This window comes from Athene cunicularia (assembly GCF_003259725.1).
Source record: "Athene cunicularia isolate RWA chromosome 5 unlocalized genomic scaffold, athCun1 chr5_part1, whole genome shotgun sequence".
Taxonomy (NCBI): domain Eukaryota; kingdom Metazoa; phylum Chordata; class Aves; order Strigiformes; family Strigidae; genus Athene; species Athene cunicularia.
This window is the reverse complement of record NW_020799101.1, coordinates 11,699,315-11,712,616: the sequence shown is the minus strand read 5'-3', so window position 1 is coordinate 11,712,616 and position 13,302 is coordinate 11,699,315. Positions and strand designations below refer to the sequence as shown.

General features: G+C 44.8%; 1 protein-coding gene across 1 annotated transcript; it reads left to right on the top strand.

The window, feature by feature from the left end:
- Positions 1-919: 919 nt before the first annotated feature.
- Positions 920-13,091, top strand: LBHD2 (LBH domain containing 2). The gene is made up of 4 exons (XM_026849669.1): positions 920-1,022; positions 5,269-5,359; positions 9,151-9,367; positions 10,507-13,091. Exons 2-4 carry the CDS (start codon positions 5,270-5,272, stop codon positions 10,581-10,583), a joined length of 384 nt encoding a protein of 127 aa, XP_026705470.1. The 5' UTR covers positions 920-1,022; position 5,269; the 3' UTR covers positions 10,584-13,091.
- Positions 13,092-13,302: the final 211 nt, after the last annotated feature.

The window sequence follows — 13,302 nt, the reverse complement described above, 5'->3', positions numbered from 1 at the left end:
AGATTTGTTTAATCACTTGGGCTGGAATCCAAACCACTGGAGGATATAAAATATATACACTAGTGCCATTCACTTCACTGAAAACACCTTTTTCCCGTCCAAGGAAATAGCTGTGGCTGGCATGAATATATATTTGGCAAGCTGTAGAGCTAAACAAATTTCTCAGAAAATCATCTTTGGCCAAGATACTGACTATATTTCAGCACTGTAACTCCTCAAGCTCTTCAGCTAAGACTTTCTGACAGAGTAGTCATCAGAAATCAGTGATTCACACTTTGAAATGGTGGGATCCTCACCTCTGCTCACCAAGCTCCCTGTCTTGATACCAGTCAGAGTATTACCTTCGGTTTGGAATAGACCTTTGCAAAAATCCCATCTCCTGTGATATCTGAAAGAAACATGCAGTAATGTAACCCTAAGATATCCTTCTTTCAGCATCTTTTGCCTTCTTTGTGTCTTGACCAGTAGCTTCTTGAGCAGGAATCTCGTTCTTTGATGTTATGAACTGTGTCTCACTAAGCACACTGATCCTGCCAAATAAGGGTATACATTTTTATTCTGATTTTCCAACTATCATCAAAATTCCTGTATGGGAGAATTTCAGAGTGTCCCAGTTTCAGCAGTTTTTATACAGCTTACGCTAAGGAATAAGATTTAGCATCACAAAAAGAGTCAGATTGTAAGGTATTTCAGCTAAGAGCTTTGGGTGTTTTCAGAACATTAATTGCGTTGGTAATTCACAAGGTATACTACGAGCTGCATCCTTAGTGAGATCAAGTCACATCTGGCATAGAAAAATTATACAGGCTTTCACAGTAGGAGTTTCTGCAGCAAGTTTTCAGTAGTATTCTCTCACACTGGTCTCTGCGAGTGTTGTCACTTTGGTTGCATGCTCTGACTGTTGTATTGTCTCTTTCAGGCATTTTTAGGATTTGACAGAGTTTGCACTACACTTCATCAACGACGTGAACGCCTGCAGCAAGGACAGTTTTTGGAAGTGACATCTGTTGATGTGATTGAAGGTAACATGCTCTCTTCTGCCATTGCCCTGTACTTGCTGGTTATCCCCCACAGACCCTCATGCTCTGGTCGGGCATCCCCTTTTGCTGTCATCCTGGTTCATGAGGTGAGAGCAGGATCAGGCCTCAGTTTGGTGCATGTCTGATCATCTTCCAGGTTGATCCTTGCTTCAGATAACAACTCTTCCTAACAGTGGTTCAGCCTGTCCCATAAAATGTGGTTTTGCCCCTCTTCTTAAGGAAATATTTGCTTGCGTCATGCAACCTGCCTGTTTTCCGTAGCCACGTAAGCACTTCACGTTTTTGAATCCTGAAGCTGGTTTTCATTCAAACACTGTTTTGCCACCAGGAATTTCACAGGTCAGTTTTGCCTTCTGTTCAAAACCTAAAATAAAAATATCTGTATTGTTTCTGAGTACTTTCTCATGGTAGGTGGTTTAGCATTTGTCAACTTATATATTGCTCTGTATGTTACTAACCTTGTTAGTGCCATCACAAACAGCAGAAAGCAAGCTGTGCTTTTGCTCCATGCCCCTGGAAAAAGATCAGCATACTGTGGTCCTGAAACTGCAGCAGTTGCATTTAAGATAATCTTCTCTAAATGTAGTTTTCTCACAGAAAAGCAAGAACAGATTTTGCTCTTTTGTTCCTAATTGGTATATTTGTGCTTAATTAAACCTAGGGGAAGTAAATGCATTCTTAATTCACTGCCACAGGAATTTTAAGGTTCAGAGTAGGTGACTCATCCACCAGAACAGAATTTATTTGTTTGTAAATGCTATTTGTTGCCTTGTTTTGCATCACTGTGGCTAGTGTATGTCATTGGTGATATTAGCATCTACCGTACATAAAGTGGATGCAAGACCAAATTTAAGAGATGTAGTTCTTACAATAATTTGCTTGTATCAGCCACTTTTTTGTTGTGCGTTAGTACACCTCACATAAAAGCAGCACTAAAAGTGGCTCAACATTTTTCCATCAAAACTGGCTGAAAATTAAAAAATTCCTCCTGCACGTAAATCATATCATAGTTTAAAAAGCCCTAAGTAGCCACCAAACCCTTTTTTCAGATTCTGTGGCTTTATAAACAATTCAGTGATGTCCTACAGGTGATTTTGAAGTTTCAGATTAAATGATTTGCAGTGGCATTCTCATTTATTTTACTTCTAGTTATTTTTAGCATTAAATACCTAGTTAAGCTTGTTAGAAGCATCACTGCTTTCACAGCCCATATAGATTTTTTTGCTTTCCTTTACTGTTTCTAAGTGGAGACTGAAAACAATTAATTTATTCCCGTTAAAGCCTAATTCTTTTGCCAAATGCATGGCCCCATGTTCTTTTCTGAAACACATCAAGTACAATCACTTCTGCCATCCTATTCAATCAAAGTCTTAAGTTGCATGGATTTTGTGAAATGGCCTGGGCTTCAGCAGCTTGGGAGCTGATTCACTGAGGCATCTGCTGTAACACTGGCAGGATTGTCACCATTTTCCTAGCCAGAATCATTTGTCTTTGTCATTTAGAAATAATCTGCGGGGTGTAATGTGGTCTTAGGGAAGCACGGAGCCCCTTATTGCTCAATAATAGAATTTCATGAGGTCTTAACAACATCTTTGAGCTCATATGACACATTTGACAGTGTGTGTGTGGATGTATATCTCTAATGTCCCATGGAACAAGGACAAAGAAGTGTTTTAAACACTGAGTATGTATTGAAAGGCTGCTAAAATAAGCTAGCCAGATGTGGGCAACTGCAGGAGTCTGCTGCTGGCTAGCGGGGACCAACCCCCAGGACATACATCAGTGGGATATGACTTCTCCATGGTAGCCAAGCCCAAAACTTCATGAATCCCGGCCCCCCCACAAAGCCTCCAATATTATTTCCATCCAGACACACACTTCCTCATTTCCCTTTCCCTGCAATCTAGGACAGCTGGGAATGGGGCACTGAACCCCAAAAAGGATCCAAAAGGAAAGATACTCATCTTGGACATGGTTAGAGCAGTGGGCCCCGTGCTCTTCCAGCTCACGGCTGGGTCTGGCTAACAGGCAGTGTGAAAGCCCCCCAGACCATCTCTTCCTGTGGAGTGTGAGAGCAGGCTCCTGCTATGGCTCAGCATGGTCATCCTCAGAGGCAGCGCTGGAGGGGCAGCAGGAGGGATGCAGAAGGGTCCCTCTGGGACAAAGGGAGAGACAAGGACGAGGACATGGAAAAAAAGCAAGAACTGCATGAGCACCAGGGGTGATCAGTGAGAGGAGGCAATGGAGGGAGTGCTGCTTTCATTTTGGGCAAGGCAGGATCCAAGGGCACAGCTCTGTCCTTTAAGCACCGTCTCAGGTGGCATGAACAGGTAGCACAGCTGGGCCCATGATCACCACTCCAGGAAAGGGTCTCCTTTCCTGTGCTGTCATCCATGGGTGCCAAGTGGTATGGCCTGCTGGATGCTGCATGAATAAAAGCACGTGTTGAGAAAATAAATGTATTTTACTGATTAAGTGATTGTGGTGCCCTGATGTGGTGTCCCTGGGGAGGGGTACAGGTCTGAGCAAAGGCAGAGAGTTCAAATCTCTCTTCCGAGCGGACAGAATTTGTCCCTTTTCTACTGTGCCATGTCTCTGGGAGGATTCAGGCTGTGTAAGCAGGGGGATGCCCAGGTCAGGGGTTTGGTTCAGCCTCTTGCTGAGTTTCAGAGCCTGGTTTCAGAGCCTCCTGTTGTGTGTATGTTTACCAGGAAGTGTGCTGTTTAATTCAGTGTTGGTTGGGTCCAAGGCTGGCGCTTCGGGGCTTTTCCCGAAACTGATGGATATCTATGGAGTCGGGTCCTGGCCTGTTGAGCTCAAGCATCTCCTGGGTCTGCTGTGCTCTTTTTTAAATGTGATGCAGTGGGAGTGAAAGTCTCTGCGATATCACGCTGCTCTTGCTACAGCTAATTAAAGTCATTGTGAAGGGTTTTGTAGTAATTGCAGATATTGTAAAATTTAGTTTTGTGGGGTAATTGGTAATGTAAGCCTGAAACAAGTTATCCTTCAGATGTTTTAGTTTGCATTTCTCAGTAGGAGCAGCCTTTACAAAGAAGGCTTTTGTGTGTGAAGCAGGACCAGAATTAATGGCAGCATTTAGTCGTGCCTAAAGGGTGCTTGCTGTGGCAGGGCGATGTAATTGAGGATGCCTACATTCTGCCTGCCGCAGGAGGCTCTGGCAGCCAGTAGCTGCCGTACCTGACAAATGCCAGCTAGAGAGAGTGGAACGCCTAGGGCCAAAGCCATCCAGGGCTGATGTATTCCCGTCCAAAATGAACACGGTCCCTTCAGTCTGTAGGTCAAACAGAGTGGTTCAGGCTCTGTTCACTCCTACGTGCTTAATACATTTTATGAAGTTTTCAGACATCATCAAATTTTTTCAATAGAATGCTATTCTATAAATCTCAAATGTGAGGAAATTCCTAATGCCATAGAGACATGCAGCGACCCAGCCATGGGCTGGGCTGAGCTCCCTGCAGTGAGGACTGCAGCCTGCTCTCATCCCTCTGCTCCCGGGTGCTGAAGTGCCCAGTGGAACAAGGAGAGTGCAAGGGCCAGCGCTGTAGTGCCTGCAGGGGGATGTTTAATGGGCACATAAGCAGCTAAGGTTCCTAAGTCCCTGTTTTAAATGGGATTTAGGTCCCAAACCTTCCCTGATGCATTTGGAAATCCCACTCAACACCTCTCTGAACACTCAGAGAAGTAAAGACTACTGAAAATCTGGCCCATAAACGCTGATACAGTTGATATGTCTGGAATTAACAGTTTAAAAAGAAGTGCTGGCTCATGACTAAATGGAAGAGACATCTGGGAAGAGCAAATATTGAAAATGTTATGAAGAATCAGAATGAAAATTTAATTCAAGGCTGATATTTCCACGAGTAACATTTTTTGATCAACAGATGCAATTTCTGAGCTCATAGATCAGTAATAAACCATTTGCTGATAACATTGGAGGACTCCCATTTTCCTGCTGGTCTGGGACTCTATGAGGGTCCTCTCTGCTGTCCTGGGGAGCAGCTGGGGTCGATGCCCTGCTCTGTGTCATGGCATGTAGCAGTAGCAGTTGGCTTAGAGGGCCAGGGAAACGCTTCTTAGTGGCTGTTTAGAAAGGACAGTCTGTAACTCAGTTATTTTAACAAATATGAAAAGCCAGTATCTTTTGTTAAATTAACTGTGGGGCTAAAGCTCAGAGCTGAGTTTTCCCATTCTGCTTTAATATTCACAGCATGACAGAGGTGATGAACACACGGGAACCGGTGATGGAGGAATTCGCACTCAGCCAGACTCCTGAGGAAGAAGGAGGCCCTTCAAGCCAGGTAACTTTAGAAAAACTGGAAAGTATCCTGAGTTGCTTTTCAAAAGCAATTTAATACAACCAATAACTGTCATATGTGTTGATGTTGAATCGCAGAGCTTCCAGAAGAACTAGCACTGAAATACATGTTTTATCCTACTTAGGTATTTTTAAAAGGTTCTTATTTTTAAAAGGTTCTGGCAGGAGGGTTCTGTCAGATTCCAGGTCTCCAGGGCACAGTAACAATGATGCCCAGCCCCTGTGAGGATGCAGGCAAAGAGGCTGTCGCCAAGAGTTCAGAGCTGAGCAACCATGTGTGGTGAAGACATCCAGCCAATACTGTACCACAGCTTTTATACAGCCACCCTTGTAATGAGCTAAATTTCCTTAGGCTCAGAGGGCGCTCCCTTTTTAGGAAAGAGACCATTTGAAGCGATTGCGTAATTCACATAAATGGCTGTGGCACCATAGCAGCAGCACTGGTCGGGACCATTAGCTGGCAGGTGCAGGAGCACTTTCTGTCCCTGGCGGTCCCGCACACCCACTCACATACCCGCCTGCAGTGCTGATTCCAGCAGGAGGGATCACGATGTCCTGAACCCCCCTTTGTGACAACCCCCACACCCCTGTTTGTGCTCTGTGGTTGTGCTCATGACTCTCAGTGACACTGCCAGGGACAAACTACCTAAACGTGTCCTGGTGGACCTGAGCTGCTCCTCAACACAAGGTGTATGATTGCAAGCAGGCTCAGAAAGCTACTCTAGGAGAAGCCTATTGCAGATTGAAGTAAAATATTTGGAAGCCAGGGAAGTCAGAACTGAAATTTTGCTAATTTCAAATCACTGTGCATGCAGAGAAGGATTATATGCAATTAAAGAGTGTACCATAGGCTTTCTCATGCCACACTGACCACACAGGATAGGTGCTGCTCTCTCAGAGCACATTTTTAAAATTCTCTTTCCTCTTTTACTGAGTCTCAGGTTTTCAGTACTGTGTTAGTGTACACTGCCCAAGCCCTGTGCCAGCTCTGACTCTACCTATGTGTTTAGGACTGCTCTATGGTGTCCTTGAGCATATGCTCCAGAGGTTTTCCCCCAGCTCCTTTACCCTTCCCCTCTGGGAGAAGGTGGTACCATCCCCATTTTAGTGATGACCACCCCAAGGCAAAAAAACAAAAAGAAATGAGAGGTAGTGCAAAGTCAGTGACTCAGTAGGAAAACTAGGTTTCTTCCAGCAACTTCCAAGCACTCTGGCCAGGAGACTGGTCCTTCTCTTCCTGCAGTCTCCTGCCCACTCGTCACACACTCCAGCTTCCGCAGAAAAACAGAGCGAGGCCCCCAGTCCTGACTCATTTCTGGAGGGACGTGGTAAATACTGGGCTCTGGTGGAAAAACACATTATGAGATTGGTGTGAGAAAAGACCATATGAGAATGACACAAACAAAAATAGCCAAGTTGAGGCTGTACAGGTGCCTTACCTAAATTTTGTTGCAGCCATAATAATTGGCTTTTAGCACATTTTTAGATCAGTGTGTGTCATTCCCTAGAGCTTCAGAAAGCAGATTAAAAAGCAGAAATTTTGTTGCATTGGATCCCCCCATCCAGAGGTTGCCAGCAGGGTTGGGTACGGGGTGGCTGTCACACAGACCTCTGCCACCCAGGCAGGCTGAGCAGCAGCTGGGAAAAGAGGTCACTGTCACCGGCATATGCAGCCCTGGGAGGAAATAAGGCAATTTGCTTACAATTTTATGGCTGTTTTCTGCCAGCTGAGCCATGAGACTCAGGGAGCTGGGCTCCACCATGGGTCTGAAGAAGAGTGCACTGCTACTTAGGGATGTCTCTGGACCTGTCCTGTCCAAGGAGATTTTACCTTGTCTCATATTTGGAAATAGCTGGATTGTATTAGCAGCTTCTTAAAAATTCCTCCCAGTCAAGAGAGCTGCCATGAAAATGTCTTTATAAATTACAAACAGCTCAGAAGGATGCTGTGTAATGGGAAAGTTGGGGACCTTTTCTGATAGGCATCATGAGTAGCATCACTTGACCAGGATGAGTTACACCCAAAGCTCAGGGAGGCATTAGAAAGCTTTATCTTCAGTGATTCACTTGGTCTAGTTAAGCTGAAGGGGCTTTCTCACAAAAGAAATTTCTTCTTAATTATGTTTCACTTTGCAACACTAACAATAATTAATATACAACATTTTTCACCTTCATGTAGATTTGCAAACAGTAATGAATCCTCACAACACTACCACAGGAGTGAGAACATGAGAGTGAGAATTATTGTCCTTCTCCAGAAGTCAGATACAGGCATCACAGCAATGATAAAAATGTGCTTGCTGCTTCCCAGACATAAAGGAAGAGAATTGCCCTTCCCAAGGGCTTGCCTCCCCATGCCAACTCTGATGCCAAGTGGGATGACTAAACCCTAAGCTCTTAGAGAGAGCAGCTACTGGTTGCAAAAGCCATGGAACAAACATCTCCAGTGGGTTATGACACCCTCAGATCCCCGGCAATGTCCTGGGGGATGTGCCCACTTTTATGGTGATTAGGGACTATCTGCATGTTTCTGCCTGTGCTTGTAGCAGGAGCTGTGCTGAGACTGGCTCACATAACCAGCAGTGCTCAGTCTAACCAGAGACCCTGATTCAGTGGTAAACGTGTTGCAGATGTGTGGGGAGTTTCCCACCAGCACACAGCAAACCTGTGGAGGTGCCTGGAGTTAAACTGGGATGGTTCTTGCTCTGAACTCAGTCCTCTAGTCTGCACTTGATTTTACTGTTACAAATAAAATAAAGTAAAACTCAGCTAGCATGGAGAAATTTTCAGACCATTAGTGCAGATATAGAGAAGTTTGAGAAGCCAGGAGATAAGGTTTCAGTGAAGCAACAACAGTTTGTCTTATGTTAACATCCTGGAGGAGTGGAATGATTTTTAGCTCAAAAAAACTACCCCAAAAACCCAACAACAGGAAAAAAACCAATCCAAAACAAAGTACCCTGAGAGATTTAAATGAACCAGCAATGTTGAAAACAAGAAAGCACTTTTATGTGTTACGGTATCCTTCACTAAAAAGACCTAGTTCAGCTTCAAGCTCTAATTGCTGCATAGTGTTTGACCTGCAGTTTCAATGTGACAAATCACAATAATAGCTAACACCATCATCTGTGTAAAGATGATCTCTGGAGCTACCTGTTTTGCATGAATGCATCATAAAATACCATGCTTCACGTTATAGAAAATAGCTCTGCACAGTGGTGGCTTCTTAATAAACTGTCACTGTGACAAACCATGAATATCGTAACACAGTAAAAGGACATCAGCCAGCAGGGCTGCAGCAGCTATTTAGCTTACTGTTACAGCCATGACCTTTGTGTCTTAAAAACCCACCAGAACTGAAACATGAGTGTTTGGCAAGAAAATAATTTTTGTCTCCTACGTCTCCATTTTTACTACACGTGTCAGATCACACAAGTCAAGGCAATCATCTGCCCTACACACTGGCGAGCAAAGTCGGCTCTTTGCCCAGGAAGGGACAGCATGTGCAGAGGAGAGTGTGCTGAGACCTTGGCCCCTCTGCATCAGCATCTGGTTAGCAAGGAGCTGGATTCACCTGCTTTTGAAATCCTCCCTGTGCAGGATTCTTGCCCTTCACCAGTTTGAAGGGGGTTTTTGATGGATGTGGGAGTGCATTTCAAATGTAGAAAGGATGCTAAAATGGAGCATGTACTCTGCTTGCTCTGAATATGCATCCCTGGGCAAGGCTTTGATGGGATTTCATCTCTCACAACACTTCCCCAAATGTCTTACCAGGCCTTCCCAGACTCACGTGAGAAGTACCCCAAGCTGTCCAAAAGACTGCCATCAATTGTGGTGGAACCGACCGAGTCTGGGGAGGTGGAGAGCGGGGAGCTGCGCTGGCCTCCTGATGATCTGAAATCAGCAGAGGACAAGGGTCTTCATGGTGACCAAAGAGTCTGTGTCCAGCAGCAGCAGCAGCAGCAGCAGCAGCAACAGATGGATCTGGAAGGTCTGAATGAGTAATTTTCATTCTTGTTCCCCGCAGGAAAATAGCAGATTCAGGCCATGCTGTGCATTGAAGTTAATTGTGAACCAAAGAGCAGTGGGTGCTTGAAGGTCCCAGAAACACCTGCACTGGAGAGGGAGACCTGTGGACTGAAATTGTCCTTGTAGCTTTTGAGCACATGGTATTTTCACCTGCATCAGGTTCAGTGCTGGCCACTCACATGGCCAACGGGCAGTTTACTGCACATTAGCAGTTCACTCTAAGTAACAGTAATCCTGTTCTATAGCATATATCTACCTTTCCATCTCCTGGCCTAGAAGCAAAGTGTTTAACAGCTGCACATTTTCAAAGCATCATGGTGTGCTGGCAATACCTTAGTGTAGCAGGAGCTCACAAATATATAGATATGACCAGTAGTGTCACTGTAGGGTAAATATGGCTAAAGATAAGAGCTTGTTGCAGTGCAGCTTGCACAGGGAATGCTCCAGTGTGGAACTATTTTATTTATTTCAGGTTTTTTTAATCTCAGTGCTCTCCTTTTCTCTTAAAGAGTGATTTCAGTGCACCAACATTCGACACCTAAACTCCCAGAGACAGCAGCCAGGATGGGGTGCAAGAGGTACCTTCCCTTCCCTTTAAAGGGGCAATGACAAATAGTCTGATCATGAAGTGTCAAATCACCTGCTCTTCCAGTTGGCATTTCTGAGTGGTGGCAACCACAGGGTTTGATCTTGCAAGAAGAAGTATCAGCCAGATCTATGGGCTGACCTGCAGGTTGCACATTGTGGCCTCTGTGTTGGTTTTGTGCATTGATGTTAGGACTTGTTATGTCTTCAGGACTGAGGAATTGAGCAGATTTCACTAAGACAGCAGGTAGCCCACCCACTACAGTGGCTATCCATAGGGATCATCACCTCATCTCACTAATATCTATCCTGAGGTCTCAAGTTCCCTCTAAAGTCAGACTGTGATGCACTCAGAGTTCCCTACTCCAGGTTTAACTACTGGTTTGCAAGTAGAGCAAATTGCTCATGTCAGGTCTGGTCACCCTGATGGATCAACTGCCTGGTGGAGCAGGGAATCAAATGAAGGCTGTTGTACCTGTATGGGGAAATAAATACTGATGAGCTATTTGTTTGCAGACACTTTAGCGCACCCAGCTCAAGAAGTGGAAGACAGTACAGATACTCTGGAAAGCAGAACTGAAGAGGATGAGTAAGGACTCCATGGCCTCAGAAGTGAAACTTCATTTTGAACGTTGTTGGAAGGCTAACACACTCTGAAGACATGTCAAAGTAATCTGTATTTAAATCTGCAAGGGTTTTATTTAGTTAGTACCTGGTAAGAAGCGTCTGGGCTTTAGAACTGTTCTTTTCAACATTTTGATTTTCAGGCTGGGATTCATATTATTTGATTTTTTCCTTGGGAAACAATGGGACGTGTTAGGAAAAACGAGATTATCAAGGAAAAAATGCTCCTAATTTCAATTAGCACATTTCATTGGTTTTACCTTTTTTGAGCAAGGCTGCTTTCAGGTATCAACAGCAGGACAAAGGGGTTACATTTCTACAGGAGGGATGTCTTAAATCTAAAACCTTTCTTGTTTTTAGCCATTTAAAACTAGCACTGTGATATTATGGACAATAGATGTAATATAATGTCACCATTTGATTTTGTAACTTTTGTATAGAGACGCAAGTGTAAGATTTGCCTCCAGGCTGTGGCCCCAGGGCGGCCCAGAGCAGTTCTCTCCCTTTGGCTAACGTGTGCAAATTTGGATGAACCAGCCTTTTCTTAGCTGCCTTTTCAATAATGCTCAAGCCTCTCACTTTGCTGTACATTGACAAAGCGGATTAGCTAGTCGCTGGTGTTTGTGGAGTGAGGCTGTCTGTTGTAGGCTTGGTCGGGTGGATCGTGCTGTTTGTGCACTCTTCAGGCCCAGGTCCAACCGTGGCGTGGCGTGTGCTTTTCTCTCTTGAAGCCGACGAGATGGCTCCCACTTCTGCCAGGGCTGGATTTGTCCCACCTTGTTAATAGAAATTGTTGTAACAATTCTTCTTTTGGTATGTTTTGTGTGTAACGTAGGTGCAGAGGCCCAGCTCTTCTTCCCTTGACCTGGGCCAGGCAGTGGTTGGGGGTGGGTGATGGGAGCTCCATAGCACAGCCCAAACCCGCCCTCCATTTTGCCTGATGCCAGGTCCTCTCTGAGTCACCCGCAGTAGGAGGGGGTGGAGGAGGGCCAGGTGGTGGGACACACCACCGCGGGCAGGAGCACATGTGCTGAGGGGTGCCCTCACCTGCAGTGCGGCCCCCTTGGCTTTGCTTGCACAGCCACCTCCTGGAGACCAGAGCTCACAGTGGGACAAGCTGTCTCCGGACACCTTGGGCCTCCAGTGGATTTTCCTTGGGGATTTGGGAGCCATTTTGACAGGGGTGAACCCCTTTCTGCCCAGGGACCTCCCAGAGACTCCCTCCCACTGTCCCAGGAGAAGCAGCCATCTCGGCCCCAAATGCTGCCCTTTGGATCGTGTTGGTGGAGATAGATAATGCATGTATTCAAAAGGGTTTGACTGTGTCAGTGATGAGTGTCCCGTAAGCTATGAAGTTGGCTTTCTCCGTCTTTGCAGGGCTGGATGGGGTCTGTACTTCCAATTAATGTTGCAGCCGGAAGAAGCCGCTTGCTGTAGGTGGAACGAAATAACAGGATTTCTTCCAGCGTTAACTCTTAAGTTGACTTCCAAGTGCTTTCTTTTCTCCAGTAATAATTTTCTCTAAAGGCAACTTTTAATCGTGTGATGGTGGATAAAATTTACTGGCCAGATGTATTAATAAGTTTATACCTTCTTAGCAACCAAATTTAATATATTTACTTACGAAGAATTCTGTGCAATGAATGTTTAATACAAAAGAAAGAGACTATTTTACTTCAAAGCAACATTAATTTATGTACAAAACTATAGCTCATTATTTGAGGTGTTTGGGATTTAGGACCCTTTTTATAAGCAGTGTAGTATAGTATAATGTGATACTTAAGTTAAACTTTGCTCTCTCAACCTATGTAACAATCTATTTTGCCTTCTTGATGTAGACTTTCTTACTTACACTGTCACAGAATTATTTTGTTGGATGAGTGGGATTCTGGTCAGAGCACTGAATTTCACCAGAATAACTGAAGGTTTCAAGAGCACCTCCTAAATCTGGCTGCTCTCCTTGTCACCCCCTTCACTGGTGACAGTGGTGAAGCCAACAAAGCAAGAACAAGCTCAAGCTACGTGTTTGGGTAGCACACGAGCAGCAAGAGGAGGTCCCTGACTCGGACCTGTCTGCAGCTGGTCATGGCAGAAGGAGAGCTGTGCTGGCGAGGCAGCCGGGTGGATGCGAGGTGCTCTTTAAACGCTGCTTTTGCATCGATGGTCAAGAAGTTTTACAAAGCTCTGGGGGGAAAACAACAACGGTGACGACATTTTTAGCTGTGTGATTTCCTTTCAATCTGCATCTGCCCAGCTCTGTGAGGAATGACATTAGACATATCACTTAATTTGCTTTTTGCTTTATAAAAGGAAAAACAGTTGTTTGAAACACTTCCCCCAATTTTATGTGCTCTCTATCTGCTTTCAGACGCTCCCTCCCTTCCTGCTCTGGATAGCCCTTATCCTATTTCCACCTGAGGTCAATGGCACTTCCCTAAATAAGTTTCCCAAAGAAACAACAAAATTCTACATTCATCCTGAAAAAACGCCACGCAGCACTGCTTTTTTCATCCTATTACATAAAGCTGCAGCTCATATAGAAATGCCAGATTTCCTCCTTCCAGGCTAATTACTCCTGTCTTTCCTGTTCCCTCTTTTGCTTTGCTCCCTTGAAGTATTTTACCTGAAGCAAATGGATGCTTCAAACTAAAGCTTTCTCCTAAAGCTGTTTGGCCTCAGTGTAACAAG

What these genes read in the sequence shown, in the direction of transcription:
- LBHD2 (XM_026849669.1), top strand. Translation starts at nt 5,270, where the DNA reads ATGACAGAGGTGATGAACACACGGGAACCGGTGATGGAGGAATTCGCA. An exon ending in AAGGAGGCCCTTCAAGCCAG is followed by an intron (nt 5,360 to 9,150) that starts GTAACTTTAGAA and finishes ATGTCTTACCAG; the next exon opens with GCCTTCCCAGACTCACGTGA. An exon ending in GCAACAGATGGATCTGGAAG is followed by an intron (nt 9,368 to 10,506) that starts GTCTGAATGAGT and finishes ATTTGTTTGCAG; the next exon opens with ACACTTTAGCGCACCCAGCT.